Source organism: Schistocerca americana, chromosome 1, assembly GCF_021461395.2.
Source record: "Schistocerca americana isolate TAMUIC-IGC-003095 chromosome 1, iqSchAmer2.1, whole genome shotgun sequence".
In the NCBI taxonomy this organism is placed as follows: Eukaryota; Metazoa; Arthropoda; class Insecta; order Orthoptera; family Acrididae; genus Schistocerca; species Schistocerca americana.
Genome location: NC_060119.1, coordinates 362,408,513 through 362,432,198, shown reverse-complemented (window position 1 = coordinate 362,432,198; position 23,686 = coordinate 362,408,513). Strand labels below are relative to the sequence as shown.

The window sequence follows — 23,686 nt, the reverse complement described above, 5'->3', positions numbered from 1 at the left end:
TAAACCGGAGGCTCAGACGACTCTGTGGAGATCTGGGGTGCAAATTTCTCGACCTCCGCTATCGGATGGAGAAATGTAGGGTCCTCCTGAATAGGTCAGGCATGCACTACATGCAGGGAGTGGCTACAAGGGTAGCGGAGTACGTGTGGAGTGCACATGTGTATTTTTTAGGTTAGAGAATTCCCTCCCTAAGCCCGACAAAACACCTCCTGAAACACGGCAAGGTAGGAGTAGGCAAAATGCAACAGGGAATAGCAATATTCATGTGCTAATAGTAAACTGCAGGAGCGTCTATAGAAAGGTCCCAGAACTGCTCTCATTAATAAACGATCACAATGCCCACATAGTACTAGGGACAGAAAGTTGGCTGAAACCAGATGCAAACAGTAATGAAATTCTAACCTCAGATTGGAATGTATACTGCAGAGACAGGATGGACAATGAAGGGGAGGCATGTTTATAGTGATAAGAAGTGCAATAGTATCGAAGGAAATTGACGGAGATCCGAAATGTGAAATAATAGGGGTGAAGGTCACGGTTAAAGCAGGCTCAGACATGGTAATTGGATGTCTGTATAGGCCCCCTGGCTCAGCAGCTGTTGTGGCTGAGCACCTGAAGGATAATTTGGAAAATATTTCGAGTAGATTTCCCCACCATGTTATAGTTCTGGGTGGACATTTTAATTTGCCGGATATAGACTGGGAGACTCAAACGTTCATAACGAGTGGTAGGGACAAAGAATCCAGTGAATTTTTTTAAGTGCTTTATCTGAAAACTACCTTGAGCAGTTAAACAGAGAACCGACTCGTGGCGATAACATATTAGACCTTCTGGTGACAAACAGAGCTGAACTATTTGAAACAGTTAACGCAGAACAGGAAATTGGCAATCGTATCGTGGTTACTGCATCGATGATTTTAGCCGTAAATAGAAATATTAAAAAAGATAGGAAGATTTTTCTGTTTAGCAAAAGTGACAAAAAGCAGATTACAGAGTACCTGACGGCTCAACACAAAAGTTTTGTCTCAAGTACAGATAGTGTTGAGGATCAGTGGACAAAGTTCAAAACCATCGTACAATATGCATTAGATGAGTATGTGCCAAGTAAGATCGTAAGAGATGGAAAAGAGCCACCATGGTACAACAGCCGAGTTAGAAAACTGCTGCGGAAGCAAAGGGAACTTCACAGCAAACATAAACATAGCCAAAGCCTTGCAGACAAACAAAAATTACACGAAGCGAAATGTAATGTGAGGAGGGCCATGCGGGAGGCGTTCAATGAATTCGAAAGTTCTATGTACTGACTTGACAGTTCTATGTACTGACTTAGCAGAAAATCCTAAGAAATTTTGGTCTTATGTCAAAGTGGTAGGTGGATCAAAACAAAATGTCCAGACACTCTGTGACCAAAATGGTACTGAAACAGAGGATGACAGACTAAAGGCCGAAATACTAAATGTCTTTTTCCAAAGCTGTTTCACAGAGGAAGACTGCACTGTAGTTCCTTCTCTAGATTGTTGCACAGATGACAAAATGGTAGATATCGAAATAGACGACAGAGGGATAGAGAAACAATTAAAATCGCTCAAAAGAGGAAAGGCCGCAGGACCTGATGGGATACCAGTTCGATTTTACACAGAGTACGCGAAGGAACTTGCCCCCCCTTCTTGCAGTGGTGTACCGTAGGTCTCTAGAAGTGCGTAGCATACCAAAGGGTTGGAAAAGGGCACAGGTCATCCCCGTTTTCAAGAAGGGACGTCGAACAGATGTGCAGAACTATAGACCTGTATCTCTACACAGAGTACGTGAAGGAACTTGCCCCCCCTTCTTGCAGCGGTGTACCGTAGGTCTCTAGAAGTGTGTAGCATACCAAAGGATTGGAAAAGGGCACAGGTCATCCCCGTTTTCAAGAAGGGACGTCGAACAGATGTGCAGAACTATAGACCTATATCTCTAACGTCAATCAGTTGTAGAATTTTGGAACACGTATTATGTTCGAGTATAATGACTTTTCTGGAAACTAGAAATCTACTCTGTAGGAATCAGCATGGGTTTCGAAAAAGACTATCGTGTGAAACCCAGCTCGCGCTATTCGTCCACGAGACTCAGAGGGCCATAGGCACGGGTTCCCAGTTAGATGCCGTATTTCTTGACTTCCGCAAGGCGTTCGATACAGTTCCCCACAAAGTAAGAGCATATGGACTATCAGACCAATTGTGTGATTGGATTGAAGAATTCCTAGATAACAGAATGCAGCATGTCATTCTCAATGGAGAGAAGTCTTCCGAAGTAAGAGTTATTTCAGGTGTGCCGCAGGGGAGTGTCGTAGTACTGTTGCTATTCACAATATACATAAATGACCTTGTGGATGACACTGGAAGTTCACTGAGGCTTTTTGCGGATGATGCTGTGGTATATCGAGAGGTTGTAACAATGGAAAATTGTACTGAAATGCAGGAGGATCTGCAGCGAATTGACGCATGGTGCAGGGAATGGCAATTGAATCTCAGTGTAGACAAGTGTAATGTGCTGCGAGTACATAGAAAGAAAGACCCCATATCATTTTGCTACAGTATAGCAGGTCAGCAACTGGAAGCAGTTAATTCCATAAATTATCTGGGAGTACGCATTAGGAGTGATTTAAAATGGAATGATCATATAAAGCTGATGTTCGGGAAAGCAGATGCCAGACTGAGATTCATTGGAAGAATCCTAAGGAAATGCAATCCGAAAACAAAGGAAGTAGGTTACAGTACGCTTGTTCGCCCATGCTTGAATACTGCTCAGTAGTGTGGGATCCGTACCGGATAGGGTTGATAGAAGAGATAGAGAAGATCCAACGGAGAGCACCGTGCTTCGTTACAGGATCATTTAGTAATCGTGAAAGCGTTACGGAGATGATAGATAAACTCCAGTGGAAGACTCTGCAGGAGAGACGCTCAGTACCTCGGTACGGGATTTTGTTGAAGTTTCAAGAACATACGTTCACCGAGGAGTCAAGCAGTATATTGCTCCCTCCTACGTATATCTTGCGAAGAGACCATGAGGATAAAATCGGAGAAATGAGAGCCCACACAGAGGAACCGATAGAGGTACTCAAGGTACCCTCCACGACACACCGTCAGGTGGATTGCGGAGTATGGATGTAGATGTAGGTGTAGAATATACACACATTGTAACGAGAAGAGTACAGGTGGTCAGCTGTAGGTTTGTTGAGGGAACCACCCTGGTTTTTACTCGAAATGATTTAGGACATCCTAAATTAGAATGGCTGGACTAAGCAAGAAGCAGATTGTGCATTGGCAGAATGCTACAAAGAAGACAGCATGCAAAGCTCTGTGGCAGTCCATCCTAAAATATTGCTCAAGTGTGAGAGGCCCATACCAGATAGGACTAATAGGGGTATTGAATGGATACAAAGGAGGAGAACACAAATGGTCACAAGTTTTTTTAACCCATGGGAGTGTATCACATGCTTAAAGATAGACATAAAGTATCGTGTAAAAACCTGCTTAGAAAGTTTCCAGAACCAACTGATTAATACAGGAATGTATTACAACCCTATGTGTGTCACTCACATAGGGTTTGCGATGACAAGATTAGACTAATTATTACACACACAGGCATTTAAGCAATCATTCTTCCCGCGATCCTTATGTGAATAGAACAGAAAGAAGCCCTCATAATTGGTACAATGGAACATACCCTATGCCATATACTTCACAGTAGTTTGCAGATTATAGATCTATTTGTAGATCTTTATCCTTCATAATCTGAGGCCATTGTGATAACAAATTCACCCACTCATTTGGTTGTACCAAACATGCAATTCTCTTATATTTATATATAAATGGAAACACAGGAAGTAATCGTACACTGTTTGTTGAGACTCTACACACTTGAGCACTGATTACCTTAAGACCACAACCATACTGCCACACCCATGTTAGAGACTTGATGGTAAGTTATCAAACAAAGAAAAAATGTTTTAGTCATAGATAACAAATGTAGTGGTAGGAACAATTCTGGGAAATAAAAGTAAGGGAACTCAAGAAAGACAATATTATATCTATTGAAAATAAAACAAAGATGATGTTATAAGTATGCTGATAAACAGAAACAAGAATTCATTTTATATCCTGAAACTGTAAGGTACTGGCTTATAACAAGCAAATCATTTCTCTTTTACTACCTACCATACTTCAGATGAGCAACTGTTTGTCTAGAATTGAAAAGAGTGGGGGAGGGGAGGGGGGGGGGGAGAGAGGGGGGGGGGAAGAGTGGTTGCAGCAGCCGGGCATAGACATTAGAAATCAATTGATATTACTGTATTGCATCTTTAATTATCTGGTGGGTTTCTTTCTCCTGTTTGTGTGAGGCAAGATGTTATTAATGTTAACCAATCAGGATATGTACCTTTTGGAAACATTTCATTTACAATGTTGAACAAGGTATAATTGTCGAGAAATACAAAAAGTGTTATTGACATTACACACAACAGTGACCAGTCTCAGTCTGATGATAGTAATACTAGTAACATACAAGAAACCACAATCATTGTTATTGGTAAGCTACTGAGTGGTCTTCTCTTATGCATATGTAATCATAAAGTATGCTCATTGTGAACATATTTTGCTTATTGAAATCAATTTCTATTTTATTGTTATGCATGCAAGGTACTTCATGTTGCATATTTGTGTTCCTGTAATGATTTGCAGTAAAGGAGGTGAAGCAGGAAGTTGTGGCTTAGAACTGTCAGACGATGCAGAACCTTGTCTATGTGAAAACACATTGGCTCATCTGGATGTATTCCTATTTTTGAAGCCAAGTTTCTCCTATCTGGGAAGAGTAAGTTTCCTCAAAGAGATGAAACTACTTGTAATTGGACTGGTTTGAGTTGTATCCATAGCTACACTGCAAAGAAAAGAGTATATTGTTCTCTGCTATTGCTGCATTAGGTTTAGCCACATAGGGAGCAATAGAAGACCACAAACAAAACTGAAAACTTCACTAGCTTTTGAATGAGAAAACTCTCTCTCTCTCTCCCTCCCTCCCTCCCTCCCTCCCTCCCTCCCTCCCTCCACTAGCTTTTGAATGAGAAAACACTCTCTCTCTCTCTCTCTCTCTCTCTCTCTCTCTCTCTCTCTCTCTCTCTCTCTGTGTGTGTGCGTGCAGTTATATAGTACCATCTGACTACACAATCCTGGTACTCCAATTTGGCAGGAACAAAGGGTGGTGAGACAGCTTGCAGGATGGCAGCAAGTGTTCAAGAAAAGAATGTGTGAGGGGGAGGCAGCAGGTGTACAGCATAGGAATGTGACGCATGGGCACCGGATCTGGTGAGATCGTGCAATGCACAAGTATGATTACATGGAGGAGAGATTTGGGAAGGAGTGACAGAACAGAGCAAAGGAAGACTGTGGGGAAGAGGGTGTGATTGCAGGAGGTTAGTGGAGATGGAGACCAGGAGGATTACAGGAATGAAGGACGTGTTGCAAGGATAACCCCCATCTATGTAGTTCAGAAAAGTGTGTGATTGGGGAGAGGTTGGGGGTGGCAGCACAGTGAAGTTGTGTACAGGTGTGAAGATGACAGCAAGAATGGTTGTTGAAATTTCTTGCTATAATGACGACTATGACTACACCTGGCTGAACACACTAAAAGAGGTAAAAAATGAAAGCATTTGTCTGTTTGTCAGATTGTCAGCACTCCGTAATGCAATTTATGATGTACGAGATATGTCCCAAAAATTCCAGAGTTTTGTCCCAAAAATTTTCTACGCTTACCTTTTACTTTTTGTACATGGTTTCCTTTGAAATACTCTCCTCCACAATTGATGTACCACTTCCAACACTGTTTCCAGTTCTGGTGGTCTTGACTCAGGAGCTGTGGGGAGAACTGGCGGCAGTGCAATGCATTCCAAGATGTTGTGTCAGGCTTTCATGGCATGATGGCAATTGAAATGTTTCATTCTTCTGCTATCTCTTTGACAATAAGTCTTCGATTGGCACTCACAATTTCATTGATGTTCCTGACGTGAGCACCGTCGGTAGACTTTGAAGAAGTCTTGAACGAGGGTCATCTATAACTTATGTCCGAACACTTTTAAACCACGTTAACCATTCATAACACTGAGTATGGCTTAAGCACTCATCATGATAGGCTTCCTGCATCATTTGGTGTGTCTCCGTAAAGGTTTTCTTGAGTTTCATGCAAAATTTAATGCAGATGCATGGCTCCTCTAACTGTGCCATCTTGAAATTTGCAAACTGTGCAGCACAACTTTCCACTTAATATAGCACCAAACAATAACTAACAGACATACAACAATGAAACTTCGGACAGTTACACGTTAAACACAGGTGTATGTAGGGATATCACCCGCATTTTGCTCCAGCACACCATTGGCACAAAATTACTTATGTTCTGGAATTTTTTGAACAGACCTCACACATGTTCATTGAGAAACTGGATGAAAATATTCCCTTTAAATGTCTTTTGCAGACTATACAATCGATGCTTTTCATGTGCCTTCCAAATATCATTAAATCCCTGTTCGAAAATTTGCAGGATTTGTATGTTTCTATGACAGCCATTGAAACAACATTTGCAGTTCTTGTTATGGCATGTGTTAGTATATTGTCAGTATATTTGAGGGATTGTGTTTCTTATTTAAACCCCTCTTTCTTTATCATTTGAACTTAAATTGATTTTCTAGTTAATATAGGTGAGTCAACTGTACTATTCATTATTGAGATTGTCTCCATCAGTTATGTATTTGATTTGATGTTTATGTACTCTATAATGCTTTGTTGGGTGCAGTTGTCAGTGTAAGTGTAGGTGGGATTCAATTCAGTATGAAATAAAAATAAAACAGTTTTTGCATCCAGCACTTGTTTATTATGCCACTACGCGTTTCGGAGGTTCACACTGTTATCTTCTGGTGGAGAACTGTTTATTTACGTGGCTGGTATTGGTGAAGAGTACAAATGTTTTTTCAAAGTTACAGACCAAGGGCAGTGTAGTTTATTTTTTGCTAATGATGGAAGTTGTTTATTTGGAAAAGGCTCTTTAGAGGTTAAAAAAAATATGAATTTCTGACAGCGAATTGTATTTATAGGGACGGCAGAGTCATAAAGGATCTGCATACTATTGATTGATGTGTGCACTCCTACTGCACATTACATTTACATTGTCACTTCAAAGATACTGTGCGTGCTACAGATATGTTTGTACATAGGTTACATAGAAAAAAGATTAAACAGTATGTACATAAACATGTTTTTCAATTTTAAACTATGAATGGGCTGGACCATAGTATTGAGGTATGAATAACTCAGGTATTATATTAGGTAGCTATATAAACTTTTTATTTTTTGGGAAATATGAATGTGCTGCAGCATTGGATACAAAAATATTGGTTAAATGTTTGTTTTCCTTCTGGTCTCTTTTTTTTTTTTTAAAAAAAAGGTTGAACATACTGAGATCACACGCATCAAAAAAAGTTTTGCGTCACTTCTGTGTCCAGAACTCCTGAAGATACATGTTGACTGTTGATACTGTAACACAGACAGTCCATTTGACTGTTCAGAAAGGTCACTAAACCTGCCCAGAGATGTAAACAACAATGCCTGGGCAGTGCCTATTAGATGGACGGGGTCCAACAGCTGATTAGTTCCAGTCATTCCACCAGGAAGGAGGTACACGACTCATTCTGTTTGTAGTTCAACCATGCCTAGATGGTCAATACTGTGGTTTAATCGCATCCGCATTCTTACTTTGTGCCATGAAGTGCTCTCAACAAGGGAAATGTCCAGGCGTCTCTGAGTGATCCAAAGCGATGTTGTTCGGGCATGGAGGACATACAGATAGACAGGAACTATCGATGACATGCCTCGCTCACGCCGCACGAGGGCTACTACTGCAGTGGATGACCGCTACCTACTGATTGTGGCTCGAAGGAACCCTGATAGCAATGCCACCATGTTGATAATGCTTTTCGTGCAGCCACAGGACATCGTGTTATGCTCAAACTGTGCGCAATAGGCTGCATGATGCGCAACTTCATTCCCGACTTCCACGGCGAGGTCCACCTTTGCAACCACGACCCCATGCAGCGCAGTACAGATGGGCCCAACAACATGCTGAATGGACTGTTCAGGATTGGCATCACATTCTCTTCACTGATAAGTGTCGCATATGCCTTCAACCAGACAGTTGTCAGAGACGTGCTTGGAGGCAACCCAGTCAGGCTGAACGCCTTAGACACACTGGGTGACATAATGTGGGGCTGACATACGCCGCTGGTGGTCATGGAAGGCACTGTAATGGCTGTACGATGTGTGAATGCCATCCTCCGACCGATAGTGCAGCCATATTGGCAGCATATTGGCGAGGCATTCATCTTCATTGACGACAATTAACACCCCGATCGTGCACATCTAGTGAATGAGTTCCTTCAGGATGACGACATCGCTCGACTAGAGTGGCCAGTATGTTCTCCAGACATGAGCCCTATCGAACATGCCTGGAATAGATTGAAAAGGGCTATTTATGGATGACGTGACCCACCAACCACTCTTGAGGGATCTACGTGAATCGCAATTGAGGAGTGGGACAATCTGAACCTACAGTGCCTTGATGAACATGTCGATAGTATGCCATGACGAATACAGGCATGCATCATTACAAGAGGGCGTGCTACTGTGTATTGGAGGTACAGTAGTGTACAGCAATCTGGACCACCACCTCTGAAGGTCTCGCTGTATGGTGGTACAACAAGCAATGTATGGTTTTCATGAGCAATAGAAAGGGTGGAAATGATCTTTATGTTGATCTCTATTCCAATTTTCTGTACAGGTTCTGGAACGCTTGGAACCGAGGCGATGCAAAACTTTTTTTGATGTGTTTACAACTACCTAATATAATAACTGAGTTGTGCACATGTCACTATTCTGGCACAGCCCGTTCATATTTTAAAAATGAAAAACATATTTATGTAGACACCAGTTAATCTGTGTATCTAAACAATAGTATGTAGACCATTTACAATTCACTGTCAGAAATTCATATTTTTTTTTAACCTCTAAAGTGCCTTTTCTAGATAAACAGTTTCTAACATTAGCATAAGACACAGAAAACCTACACTGCCCTGAGCCTGTGATTGTGAAAAGATGTCTGTATTCTTCACTAACCCCAGCCATGTAAATAAACAGTTCTACACCTGAAGATAGTTGTGTGGACCAGTAGTGGCAAAAGAAACTAGTGACTGATGCAGAGACTGTTTTACTTGTATTTCTCAACAGTAACAGCCCTCATAATGCTGTCCCTTCTGGGTGAAATATTCAATTCATTGTCAACTCAAATATTTTCTGTCACTTATTGTTACTTTCACATCTAACAAACCGTAGTGTATATGTAAGGAATCAGGTTGTATGCTGTTTCTGATTCCATGTTAAATTGTAGATACTACTTCTTATATACCATGAATAATAAAAACAAGCAGATGGGAGGGACATTTTTTAAATATTTCAATTGGATGATGTAATGGTACGTTTTGTTTTATTCTTACTGTTGCCTGACCATAGCAGACCCATGTTCCGTATGGATGGGATACTTGAACTTCGTCATTAGTAGTCTCATCACTAGGGGGTTCAGTAAATACAAATGAGAACAAACAATCAGTAATTTACCTTGTTTTTATTCACATGTGAATTGATTTGCATTGTTGTAATAATTTAACATCATATTGATTGCATGAATCAGTGGATAGTGCCATTGATTTACTCAGGTAGTAAAAGTTTTACAATAAGAAAGTAGATCAATTTGACCATACATCTAACTTCAAGCAGTGCTATTGGGAGAAAGCTGTGTAAGCTGTCTGGCTCAAGTTAAAAAACAAGCTGATGCTAGTGACAAAAGAAAAAATCAGCAATGTGAAAGTTTTATTAATATAAAGGCAATTCTCAGGATTCAAAGATAAAACATTAGTTGATATTTTTCGTAGTAGAAATTACATTGAAAAATATTTAAAAACTATGGTTCTGGCAGTTGGGCACTTGACACTACACAGTGTAACTGGATGGCTAAGTTAACTCAGACATCTGAGGAAGGCAAGGGTACTCAACTGCCATAGAGCAAGAGTGGCAGTGTGGTGTTCAAGCAAACCTTCTGGTTGATTACTTATTTACACTAATACTTTAAATCAAAGAAGCTGTTAATTCCTAATTTGAATGGACAGAAAGTATGTTAAATGCCTTTTGGAAACGGACAAACTCTTTATGTGTCTGGTCAGGATAAGTTCTAATAAAAGGCACTGTTCTTTTACTTACATGTTGTTTTCATGATTTCCTTGCTTGAAAGTTTACATTTTGTACTGCTTGCCTGTAACATCATTTCTGTCCAGATTAAAACTGTAGGTTAAACTGAGATCCAAACCTGGACTAGTTGTGGATCTAAACGTGCCTCATAGCTCAGCTTAAAGGTTCAGTCTCCCAGTACCTGTATCTTATTCACCCAAACTCCAAAGACTGTCTCCTCTCTGCATGTCACGCTAGACTAGGACAACTCCTGGAAGAGAAAATGTAGTAAAGAAATACTCTAGGCTGTGTTTCCAGAATAAATTGTTCACTGTGCAGCAGGATTTTCATTGTAATGAAGCTTCTTGATAGACTAAAGCTTGGACATTTCATTTTGGGCTCTGTGCATCAATCTGTAAAAACAGAACCCTTAAAGGATCACTTTGTTGTCCATCTGTCTGTCTGTCCATCCGACTGTTAAGAACTCTTTCCTCAGGTATCGGGAGACCTATCAAGTTAAAATTACTGTCACATACTGAGGTCGATAGTTCCTTGGCGCTGTAGAAGACCCGACCATTTATGTTACATATTTTGATATTCACAACCTTCCTCATCAAAACCTATAAGGTACTTCCTGTTGATCTAGAATCATGAAATTTGGCAAGTAGCAAGGTGTCTCGGTACAAGCAAAAGAAAATATCTGAAAATTGTTAATCAGTAATTATGTCAAACGAAAAAAATATTGTTTTGTCATTTTTTATCTGTCTGTCCATCTGTTAAGAGCCCTTTTTCTCATGCACAGGTTGCCATATGAGGTTCAAGCTTATGTTCACACACTAATGTCTGTGGTCACTCGGAGGAGCGAAAAATTTTGATGGTATAAAAAATTTAACCTTCTAAGTCAGTGCAATGGCAAGATTTGGCCACTTACGTCACATACTTTGATACTTGAAAACTCAGTCATCAAAATGTGTAGAGTGCTTCCTATTGATGTAGAATCATGAAATTTGGCAAGAACCAAGGTTTCACAGCACAAATAAAGGAAAAAATCGAAAAATTGTTAATTTGTAATTATATCACACAAAAATAATAAAATAATATTTTTTGTCATTTTTTGTCCAGCTGTCTGTGTGCTTGTTAATACCCCTTTTCCCCTCAAACAGTTTGGCACAGCAAATTCAAATTCTTGTGACAATCTGAAGTCTGTAGTCTCTTCACAGTGTAAGAAATCGAATGTTTTAAGTTAACACAATCAAAAGATTCACCCATTTATGTCATGATTTGATACGCGCAAACTCACTCATCAAAACTATAGTGTACTTCCCACTGACATAGACCCATGACATTTGGCAATTTGCAAGGTGTCACAGTACAAGCAAAGTTTTAAAAAAATAAAAAAATTGGTGAACCGTAATTATACAACATAAAAGTTTCTTTCTGCCATTAGTACATACATTACATTCATTATCCATCAAAAACACAATAGACGGACATTACTGTATGCAAATATTAAAAAAAAGTGTATCGATGTGATAACAGGCATTTTTTAAAATTTCATTTTACTCCAGTGCAGAGAAAAAGATTCCTTCTGAAAATAATGTCAAATCTATTACTAGTTAAGGTAAAGATAGTTCCACATTCTGGCCCAATTGATTTCCATGTCATCTTCGGCCAATAGCATCATTGGATGCAATATGGAGGGCCGTCATGTCATCATGGTGTTGGTTTCTTGGCCTTGGAACTGCTGCTCCTCTGTTAAGTAGCTGCTCAGCTGGCCAATAAGGCTTGAGTGCACTCTGTTCCATTCCTCTCACCCTGGCAGTACCAGAAAACGAACCTGGATCCCCTGCGTGACAGTCAGCTGCACTGATCACCCAGCTACGGATATGGACAAGTCTCTTACTAAGTCACCTGTAAAAAAAAATTGATGTTTATATTGTTGCAACTGTAGGACTAAAATTCGCTATCTTCTGATACACACTTTTTGATGTGGCTCCTCTCTGTTAACTAATTATAGAACTTTCTGTTCAGAGGATATAAGTGACAGTGATGATGCTGTTGCTAATGGTGCTGATGCTGAACACACAAGTGATACAGACAATGAAGAGTTTATGAGTAATGAAATGTCCCTTAAAAAAATGGGAGAGCTGCCACCTGAACTTGACATGTCTGATAGTGAGTTATCGGATGATGAAGCAGAAGATGTCCACAAGCCACCTGATGAATTGGAGGTAAGAACAATCAAGTAAACATAAAATTTACTGCAGGTTTTAATTCTTTCTGAACAGTGATAGGACATGGAGTTAGGGAAGTGGAATGTACTGGAAGTTAACTGAAAGTTAAGAGAAACTTTTAAAAAACATTTATTTGACATCAGTAACCCAAACAAGAATCTAAAATTGCTGCATAAATGTACCTTTTTCTATCATATTACTCAATTCTAATCAAAAAGATTAATTCTTCAAATATTATCCATGCAAGTAAACTCTCTTTTCAATTTAATAGAACACCAGTTGATAAAAATTAAAATGTCATAAAATAAAGCCTTACAAATTACACTAATCTTTCAGCAACTATGCTCTAAACACACTAATTTTACAATAAGGCAGAAAATGTGTAAAGCTTTTCTTGTCATTAGCAAGCAGATATATCCATTTAAAAATATATGTAAAATATACACTCAACATTTAACTGAAACCAGAAAATTAAAATGAATGTACTTCTTAAGCACTACCAACCTCTATGACTGGTCTGTTTTCTCAAAACTTTAAAGGTTGTTACTCTTTCTCTCTGACTTTTCATGAACAACACAGCAAAACTGAACATAATTTATCAAATCACCAACCATCAGATACAGTAGGAAAAGAGCCCTACTTCCTTGACAGTCAAATTCTACCTGTATTAGATTAAACTGGGCTACTTTCTAATTATGAAGTTAAAATCTTCTGGATTATTAGGTCAGATCATACACTCCTGGAAATGGAAAAAAGAACACATTGACACCGGTGTGTCAGACCCACCATACTTGCTCCGGACACTGCGAGAGGGCTGTACAAGCAATGATCACACGCACGGCACAGCGGACACACCAGCAACCGCGGTGTTGGCCGTCGAATGGCGCTAGCTGCGCAGCATTTGTGCACCGCCGCCGTCAGTGTCAGCCAGTTTGCTGTGGCATACGGAGCTCCATCGCAGTCTTTAACACTGGTAGCATGCCGCGACAGCGTGGACGTGAACCGTATGTGCAGTTGACGGACTTTGAGCGAGGGCGTATAGTGGGCATGCGGGAGGCCGGGTGGACATACCGCCGAATTGCTCAACACGTGGGGCGTGAGGTCTCCACAGTACATCGATGTTGTCGCCAGTGGTCGGCGGAAGGTGCACGTGCCCGTCGACCTGGGACCGGACCGCAGCGACGCACGGATGCACGCCAAGACCGTAGGATCCTACGCAGTGCCGTAGGGGACCGCACCGCCACTTCCCAGCAAATTAGGGACACTGTTGCTCCTGGGGTATCGGCGAGGACCATTCGCAACCGTCTCCATGAAGCTGGGCTACGGTCCCGCACACCGTTAGGCCATCTTCCGCTCACGCCCCAACATCGTGCAGCCCGCCTCCAGTGGTGTCGCGACAGGTGTGAATGGAGGGACGAATGGAGACGTGTCGTCTTCAGTGATGAGAGTCGCTTCTGCCTTGGTGTCAATGATGGTCGTATGCGTGTTTGGCGCCGTGCAGGTGAGCGCCACAATCAGGACTGCATACGACCGAGGCACACAGGGCCAACACCCGGCATCATGGTGTGGGGAGCGATCTCCTACACTGGCCGTACACCACTGGTGATCGTCGAGGGGACACTGAATAGTGCACGGTACATCCAAACCGTCATCGAACCCATAGTTCTACCATTCCTAGACCGGCAAGGGAACTTGCTGTTCCAACAGGACAATGCACGTCCGCATGTATCCCGTGCCACCCAACGTGCTCTAGAAGGTGTAAGTCAACTACCCTGGCCAGCAAGATCTCTAGATCTGTCCCCCATTGAGCTTGTTTGGGACTGGATGAAGCGTCGTCTCACGCGGTCTGCACGTCCAGCACGAACGCTGGTCCAACTGAGGCGCCAGGTGGAAATGGCATGGCAAGCCGTTCCACAGGACTACATCCAGCATCTCTACGATCGTCTCCATGGGAGCATAGCAGCCTGCATTGCTGTGAAAGGTGGATATTCACTGTACTAGTGCCGACATTGTGCATGCTCTGTTGCCTGTGTCTATGTGCCTGTGGTTCTGTCAGTGTGATCATGTGATGTATCTGACCCCAGGAATGTGTCAATAAAGTTTCCCCTTCCTGGGACAATGAATTCACGGTGTTATTATTTCAATTTCCAGGAGTGTATTTCTTAAAAAATTGACGTTTCAGCTCATCTTCTGGGATCTACTTAAGGATCTTGTGTGCCCACTGTAGATCAAGCACTGTTAGAGACCAGTGTCACCTTCTCGTGTGAAGGGGAGTTTTCCCGCACTTGTGCTGGAGAAGTGGAGTTATTGGGTAACCAGCAGTCATAGGTTAGAAAGGGATTTTTCCTGTACATGTGGTGAAGAAGAGTTATTGGTTAAACTTACTACTGCTGCTGTTGATGGGCCCACATCATTGGCTAGAAACGAAATGGACAGAGCATGAGAGGGGAATGTTATCCAAAATATTACTGTTCACAGATGTGGGTTCCAGGGCATTGTTTGTATTTTCCCACACCATGGCCGTATATTTACTTCCTTGATGGTGGGGAGCCATGTTGTTCGTTTCATGTTTGAGATGACATGTTATTCAGCTCCCCATGGGTCTAAGAGAATGACCACCTACATGGCTCCATGCTGAGTGTTACTCTTCCTCCTCACCATCAATGAGCTAGTGACCTCCATCAGACCACTGGTCACTCCCATGTTATGCATCATTGACTTTTGCATTTGATATAGCTCGCAATACAAACATGAGTTCGGCATTTCTCTCATTGTACCATGGTCCATCATGATCCAGAATTCTGTTTGAGTATCCAGAGTTGTATATGTTTGCACAGTTCCAATTTTTAGGCCTCTTCTTTGATAAAGAGACATGGAGCTATGTGGGTAGTTATTCTCTTGGATTTGCGGGGAGCTGACTGATGTGTCAACTCAGTGCCTGGATTTTACACTACTCTTATTTTCATAATTTAATCAAATATTTAGCTGACATCACTAACTGTAGATGAATTCTCTCTTAACTGAGGAACTACATCGCCTTGCTGTTTAGTCCCTTAACCCCCAAGTGAGGAACCAACAAACATTCTTCTGTCTGCAGATTAAGAGGGGTTTATAAAACATCTTTCTATGAAATAGCGATGTTAAATTGTGTCACATGATGCAGTGTTAAATTATAATTATTAAGAAATGTGTGTTTTTTTTATTTAGCATATGGTGGAACACATGGTGTTGTTATACACTATGTTACAAATATAAAACTGTAGTACTAATGAAAAATAAAACATACAGTTCAGATGTATTACATATACAGCACACTCGTTAAATGGAGAAACAATCATTAAATTTAATTTGTCAGTGTTGACAACAGTGTCCAGAGTCAGTCAGAGGAAGTCTTTCACATTGGCTTGATGTGATGTGAGAGTACACACCTGAACGATGTGTTGGATGGTCTGGGATATCTTCCTGCAACTGCAATGTAGATCAGATGCTGCTTTCTAGTTCTAAAGAAAGTCCTCACATATTCCATGGTTTGTGTGGATTCTGTGAGCTGTCTGTCACATATGTCAAGGCAGATCAAAGGTTGTTTAGATCGGTATGTGCTCCTGACAGTGCAGTTTTTATTGCTTGTTATTGGGATTGCAGCTTGTCAGATGTCACACTTGGGATATAATCAGGGAGGAAAGCTTGGGACTGGCCATAACTAGATGAAGGAACATCTGGTTCCAAAAACTAACGTTTTGTCTTCTTTTGATAATCTCTGTCTACTGTTGCCTGCATTCCCTATGTTCATTTAATTAAAATTATTAATGTAATTTTCCTTTTATGCCTAATATTAAGGGAGTTTCCAACAGTACCAAGTTCCTGAATAATGTACAGATATTAACTGCAGTGAACACAAGCTGCGTGGCTTTGTTAAATACATTGTGGCTCTGCTGTTAGTCAATGCAATCAACAAGTCGAGGACCTTTCAAGTGTGACACCCAAATACTTAAGGGTAGTGTTGCATTTTACAGATTTTCGTTTAAATTGATTTACAGTTGGCAGTTGACCTGTTTTATTGAGATAGAAACGTGGACGTTGTTTTACTTTGGTAGACTTGAGCAGCCACTAACAAGAGTACAAGTAAGTATCTTATTCAAAGACCTACTGACATGTTCTGCACCATGATAGGTTGTTGCAAATATGATCCACAGACATGCAAAAAAACTTAACTAAACTGCCACCAGACTGAAAATTTATTGTCTTTCCATATTCTTTCAGTTTCATCTATAGTCTTTCTTTGGTTACCATGTGCGTAAGCAAACTTCAGAATCATTTGCTTGCTGATTTTCCTCTAGAATAATTTTGAAAAATGTATTACCTAACATATTATTTAGTAGCTGAGCTAGAGTTGTATCAGGGATACTTCTAGGAACTTTAGGAGTCCCCTCATAATTGCAGTTAAATCAACAAATATTATATATGTTTTAAAGCCTTCTTGTGAAAGCTTTTTTCGGTGAAGGGTATGAGATTGAGGGCTTGGTATGTGCAGGTGTGATCTCCTTGAAAACCATCTTGTTCAACTGGGTTGTTATCATTAACCTTCCTCTCCCTATGCACCATTGAATTTGTATCTTCCATTGTTTAGAGGAATGTTGTTACTTCCTTGCAACAGCTCTGTTATTTTGTTGTACATGTCATATACATACTGAAAATGCGTGACCATCAACACAGTTTTCTTGCTGAGAAGGAAATGTTGAGGACATCTGAGTGCAGAATACTCTCTTCTGCTAAAAAGTGCTTTACAGGGATGGCATTGTAGGCTATTATATTGTTCTGGTACAGAATCTGTAATTTGTTCCTCCACAAATTGAGTAGTTTGTCCCTTATTTGTTGTTGCTGCGTGGCTGGAACTTTTGGGTAGTACTTCTGAATTGTTTGCTCCTATTCAGTCTATATCTAAAAAATGTTAGTATTGCTTTCAGTTTTGACTGGCTTATACATGATAGTTTCAGTTTGGGCAACATAGGGAGTCTTTCAGTGTATTGATTAGAACTAAACTCTACAATCAGACCCAGAGGACCATGCAGTGCCAAGCTGACGTATCATCTGACATATGGCACCATTTGAATGCTGTATGGAAAGGGTCAACATGACATTCTCTTGGCGGTTGTTGGATTCCGAGACCTTGGAGCCACTACTTCCCATTCAAGTAGCTTGTCAGCTGTCATCATGATGTTGAGTGGACCCCATTCTAGTCCTCTCACCAAGGAAAAATTCCTTCTCCACATGGCAGTCAGACATGCTGATCACTCAGCTATAGAGATGGAGAGGAATGATTAAACATTACAAAATGCTGCATTGTAAGATACAATCATTCTTCACTAGATGTCCTGTATATCATGTTGCATCTCTTTCAAAAAATTAGACTATTAGTTATTGCAATGTAAAAAGTTAAATTTTTAAAAAATTGAAATGTTAGTATCAGCAATGTGTAGACAGATTCCAATTTTCTGCATATTTTATTTCAAATCTGTATAAAGCTGACTTTCATGCATATGATGTGAAACATTCTACCTAAAAGAACTCATGCCAAACTGGGTCATTGCAAACTGAATAACTCTTTATCATTAGCAAATTTGTGTCTTGGAATATCTGTAGATTTTTGGCAAAGCAGCAGTTTCACATCCTTTATAATGTGGAATATTTCTTAATAGAAATGAGTTCTGAGGATGCAAAATAAGATTATAAAAATAGAGTTATTGGTTGATGAATTCTTCTCAGGTTATCAGCTGAGAGATGGTGTCGTCTTGTCGCAACGTTTCAATGAGGTTCGTACCCCTCATCTTCTGACTTCACAGAAGATGATGGGTATGAAACTCATTGAAACGTTGTGACTAGACGACACCACCTCTCAGCTGATAACCTGAGAAGAATTCATCAGTGGAATACGCCGAGAAAGACTGCAATTGCATATAGAGTTTTTGGTTATTGTGCCTCTGTGTACATTAGCTAAGTTCTCTGTGGAGCCAGTATGTAAAGGTGCGTTCTGTTATGAATTTCTCTGTGTTGCTCAATATGTATGTTGTTAAGTAATGACAACTTCTCGTGGATGATAGTAGATCGTTTGGTTTTGACAGATTTATTATCTCAAAAGTGTCATAAAAATATATTTTCTGTCATAGGTGGCAAGTGATGAAACTGATGATGAAACTGTTCCAGAACCACCAGGTCTTGTTACATTAAAAATGGTAGAGGAGTGGCGAGAAAAGTTGAAAACTGATAAGTATGTTTTATGTTTATAATAGATATTAATTGTTTTTGTATATGTGTTGTAAGAATTTAGATTTGTGATGAATATATCCAAATTACCATACTGTGAAATTAATTTTCTTTGTTTCTATTAAATTTGCAAAATGAGGAAAGGAAGACAAAAGAAATAATTTTAATGGAACAGTGAATGTCTTTAACAAATTATATATTTATTTATATAATAGAGGGAAACATTCCATGCGGGAAAAATATATTTAAAAACAAAGATGATGTGACTTACCATACGAAAGTGCTGGCAGGTCGATAGAAACACAAACACATACATACACACAAAATTCTAGCTTTCGCAACCAATGGTTGCTTCGTCAGGAAAGAGGGAAGGAGAGGGAAAGACGAAAGGATGTGGGTTTTAAGGGAGAGGGTAAGGAGTCATTCCAATCCCGGGAGCGGAAAGACTTACCTTAGGGGGAAAAAAGGACAGATGTACACTCGCACACACATATCCATCCGCACATACACAGACACAAGCAGACATTTGTAAAGGCAAAGAGTTTGGGCAGAGATGTCAGTCGAGGCGGAAGTACAGAGGCAAAGATGTTGTTGAAAGACGGGTGAGGTATGAGCGGCGGCAACTTGAAATTAGCGGCGGTTGAGGCCTGGCGGATAACGAGAAGAGAGGATATACTGAAGGGCAAGTTCCCATCTCCGGAGTTCTGACAGGTTGGTGTTAGTGGGAAGTATCCAGATAACCCGGACGGTGTAACACTGTGCCAAGATGTGCTGGCCGTGCACCAAGGCATGTTTAGCCACAGGGTGATCCTCATTACCAACAAACACTGTCTGCCTGTGTCCATTCATGGGAATGGACAGTTTGTTGCTGGATATTCCCACATAGAAAGCTTCACAGTGTAGGCAGGTCAGTTGGTAAATCACGTGGGTGCTTTCACACGTGGCTCTGCCTTTGATCGTGTACACCTTCCGGGTTACAGGACTGGAGTAGGTGGTGGTGGGAGGGTGCATTGGACAGGTTTTACACTGTGGGCGGTTACAAGGGTAGGAGCCAGAGGGTAAGGAAGGTGGTTTGGGGATTTCATAGGGATGAACTAAGACGTTACAAAGGTTAGGTGGACGGCGGAAAGACACTCTTGGTGGAGTGGGGAGGATTTCATGAAGGATGGATCTCATTTCAGGGCAGGATTTGAGGAAGTCGTATCCCTGCCGGAGAGCCACATTCAGAGTCTGATCCAGTCCCGGAAAGTATCCTGTCACAAGTGGGGCACTTTTGTGGTTCTTCTGTGGGAGGTTCTAGGTTTGAGGGGACGAAGAAGTGGCTCTGGTTATTTGCTTCTGTACCAGGTCGGGAGGGTAGTTTCGGGATGTGAAAGCTGTTTTCAGGTTGTTGGTGTAACGGTTTAGGGATTCCGGACTGGAGCAGATTCGTTTGCCACGAAGACCTTCTGCTTGTGTCTGTATATGTGTGGATGGATGTGTGTGTGTGTGTGTGTGTGTGTGTGTGTGTGTGTGTGTGTGTGTGTGTGTGTGTGCGCGCGCGAGTGTATACCTGTCCTTTTTTCCCCCTAAGGTAAGTCTTTCCGCTCCCGGGATTGGAATGACTCCTTACCCTCTCCCTTAAAACCCACATCCTTTCATCTTTCTCTCTCCTTCCCTCTTTCCTGACGAAGCAACTGTGGGTTGCAAAAGCTCGAAATTTTGTGTGTGTGTTTGTGTGTTTTTTTTATTGTGCCTATCTACCAGCGCTTTCCCGTTTGGTAAGTCATGGAATCTTTGTTTTTAATATATTTTTCCCATGTGGAATGTTTCTTTCTATTTTATTTATGTATATACTTTGATATGTTGGAAACCATTGTTAGAATTAATAGGTGAAGCAAACTTTAAATGTAATGCAGACTCATTGCTCTAAATTTCTTCATCTGTTTGATTAAAGAGGGGAAAAGTAGATTTCCATGAGGCAATTAAAATACACACCTCCTGTACTGAAGGGACTCCACAGTGCCGTTTTTTGTTTCCATAAGCACCTATGTCAATGAGTTAAAACCCGAAATTCACAGAAAATTTGCAGATACACTGAGGATGCCCCAGAATGTTGCTCATAAGCTTGTTGTTGTTGTTGTTGTTGTGGTGGCCTTCAGTCCTGAGACTGGTTTGATGCAGCTATCTATGCTACACTATCCTGTGCAAACTTCATCTCCCAGTACTTACTGCTGCCATCTACATCCTTCTGAATCTGCTTAGTGTATTCATCTCTTGGTCTCCCTCTACAATTTTTACCCTCCACACTGCCCTCCAATGGTAAATTTGTGATCCCTTGATGCCTCAGAACATGTCCTACCAACCGGTCCCTTCTTCTTGTCAAGTTGTGCCACAAACTCCTCTTCTCCCCAATCCTGTTCAATACCTCCTCATTAGTTATGTAATCTACCAATCTAATATTCAGCATTCTTCTGTAGCACCACATTTTGAAAGCTTCTTTCTCTTCTTGTCCAAACTTTTCACTTCCATACATGGCTACACTCCATACAAGTACTTTCAAAAACGACTTCCTGACACTTAAATCTATACTCGATGTTAACAAATTTCTCTTCTTCAGAAACACTTTCCTTGCCATTGCCAGTCTACATTTTATATCTTCTCTACTTCGACCATCATCAGTTATTTTGCTCCCCAAGTAGCAAAACTCCTTTACTACTTTAAGTGTCCCATTTCCTAATCTAATTCCCTCAGCATCACCCGACTTAATTTGACTACATTCCATTATCCTCATTTTGCTTTTGTTGATGTTCATCTTATATCCTCCTTTCAAGACACTGTCCATTCCGTTCAACTGCTCTTCCAAGTCCTTTGCTGTCTCTGACAGAATTACAATGTCATCGGCGAACCTCAAAGTTTTTATTTTTTCTCCATGGATTTTAATACCTACTCTGAATTTGTCTTTTGTTTGCTTTACTGCTTGCTCAATATACGGATTGAATAATGTCGGGGAGAGGCTACAACCCTGTCTTACTCCCTTCCCAACCACTGCTTCCCTTTCATGCCCCTCGAATTTTATAATTACCATCTGGTTTCTGTACAAATTGTAAATAGCTTTTTGCTCCCTGTATTTTACCCCTGCTACCTTTAGAATTTGAAAGAGAGTATTCCAGTCAACATTGTCAAACGCTTTCAATAATCTACAAATGCTAGAAATGTAGGTTTGCCTTTCCTTAATCTTTCTTCTAAGATAAGTCGTAAGGTCAGTATTGCCTCACGTGTTCCAACATTTCTACAGAATCCAAACTGATCTTCCCTGAGGTCAGCTTCTACCAGTTTTTCCATTCGTCTGTAAAGAATTCGCGTTAGTATTTTGCAGCTGTGACTTATTAAACTGATAGTTCAGTAATTTTCACATCTGTCAACACCTGATTTCTTTGGGATTGGGATTATTACATTCTTCTTGAAGTCTGAGGGTATTTTGCCTGTCTCATACATCTTGCTCACCAGATGGTGGAGTTTTGTCAGGACTGGCTCTCCCAAGGTCGTCAGTAGTTCTAATGGAATGTTGTCTACACCTGGGGCCTTGTTTTGACTCAGGTCTTTCAGTGCTCTGTCAAACTCTTCACGCAGTATCGTATCTCCCATTTCATCTTCATCTACATCCTCTTCCATTTCCATAATATTGTCCTCAAGTACATCGCCCTTGTATAGACCCTCTATATACTCATTCCACCTTTCTGCTTTCCCTTTTTTGCTTAGAACTGGGTTTCCATCTGAGCTCTTAATATTCATACAAGTGGTTCTCTTTTCTCCAAAGGTCTCTTTAATTTTCCTATAGGTAGTATCTATCTTACCCCTAATGAGATATGCCTCTACATCCTTACATTTGTCCTCTTGCCATCCCTGCTTAGCCATTTTGCACTTCCTGTCGATCTCATTTTTGAGACGTTTGTATTCCTTTTTGCCTGCTTCATTTACTGCATTTTTATATTTTCTCCTTTCATCAATTAAATTCAATATTTCTTCTGTTACCCAAGGATTTCTACTAGCCCTCATCTTTTTACTTACTTGATCCTCTGCTGCCTTCACTACTTCATTCCTCAGAGCTACCCATTCTTCTTCTACTGTATTTCTTTCCCCCATTCCTGTCAATTGTTCCCTTATGTTCTCCCTGAAACTCTGTACAACCTCTGGTTTAGTCAGTTTATCCAGGTCCTATCTCCTTAAATTCCCACCTTTTTGCAGTTTCTTCAGTTTTAATGTACAGTTCATAAACAATAGATTATGGTCAGAGTCCACATCTGCCCCTGGAAATGTCTTTATAAAACCTGGTTCCTAAATCTCTGTCTTACCATTATATAATCTATCTGATATCTTCTAGTATCTCCAGGATTCTTCCATGTATACAACCTTCTTTTATGATTCTTGAACCAAGTGTTAGCTATGATTAAGTTATGCTCTGTGCAAAATTCTACCAGATGGCTTCCTCTTTCATTTCTTACCCCCAATCCATGTTCACCTACTATATTTCCTTCTCTCCCTTTTCCTACTTTCGAATTCCAGTCACCCATGACTATTAAATTTTCGTCTCCCCCCTCATACATTTCATCAATTTCTTCATCATCTGCAGAGTTAGTTGGCATATAAACTTTTACTACTGTAATAGGCGTGGTCTTTGTGTCTATCTTGGTCTCAACAATGCGTTCACTATGCTGTTTGTAGTAGCATACCCGCACTCCTATTTTTTTTATTCGTTATTAAGCCTACTCCTGCATTACCCCTATTTGATTTTGTGTTTATAACCCTGTATTCACCTGACCAAAGGTCTTGTTCCTCCTGCCACCGAACTTCACTAATTCCCACTATATCTGGCTTTAACCTATCCATTTCCCTTTTTCAATTTTATAACCT

General features: G+C 40.6%; 1 protein-coding gene across 1 annotated transcript in view; it reads left to right on the top strand.

The window, feature by feature from the left end:
- Positions 1 to 23,686, top strand: part of LOC124622710 (nucleolar complex protein 2 homolog) — a 162,615-nt gene that overhangs the window by 14,771 nt on the left and 124,158 nt on the right. Inside the window, exons 2-3 of the mRNA XM_047148504.1 lie at positions 12,330 to 12,529; positions 18,697 to 18,797. Of these exons, the coding sequence (XP_047004460.1) occupies positions 12,330 to 12,529; positions 18,697 to 18,797 (301 nt within the window). The remainder of the gene's footprint in view (positions 1 to 12,329; positions 12,530 to 18,696; positions 18,798 to 23,686) is intronic.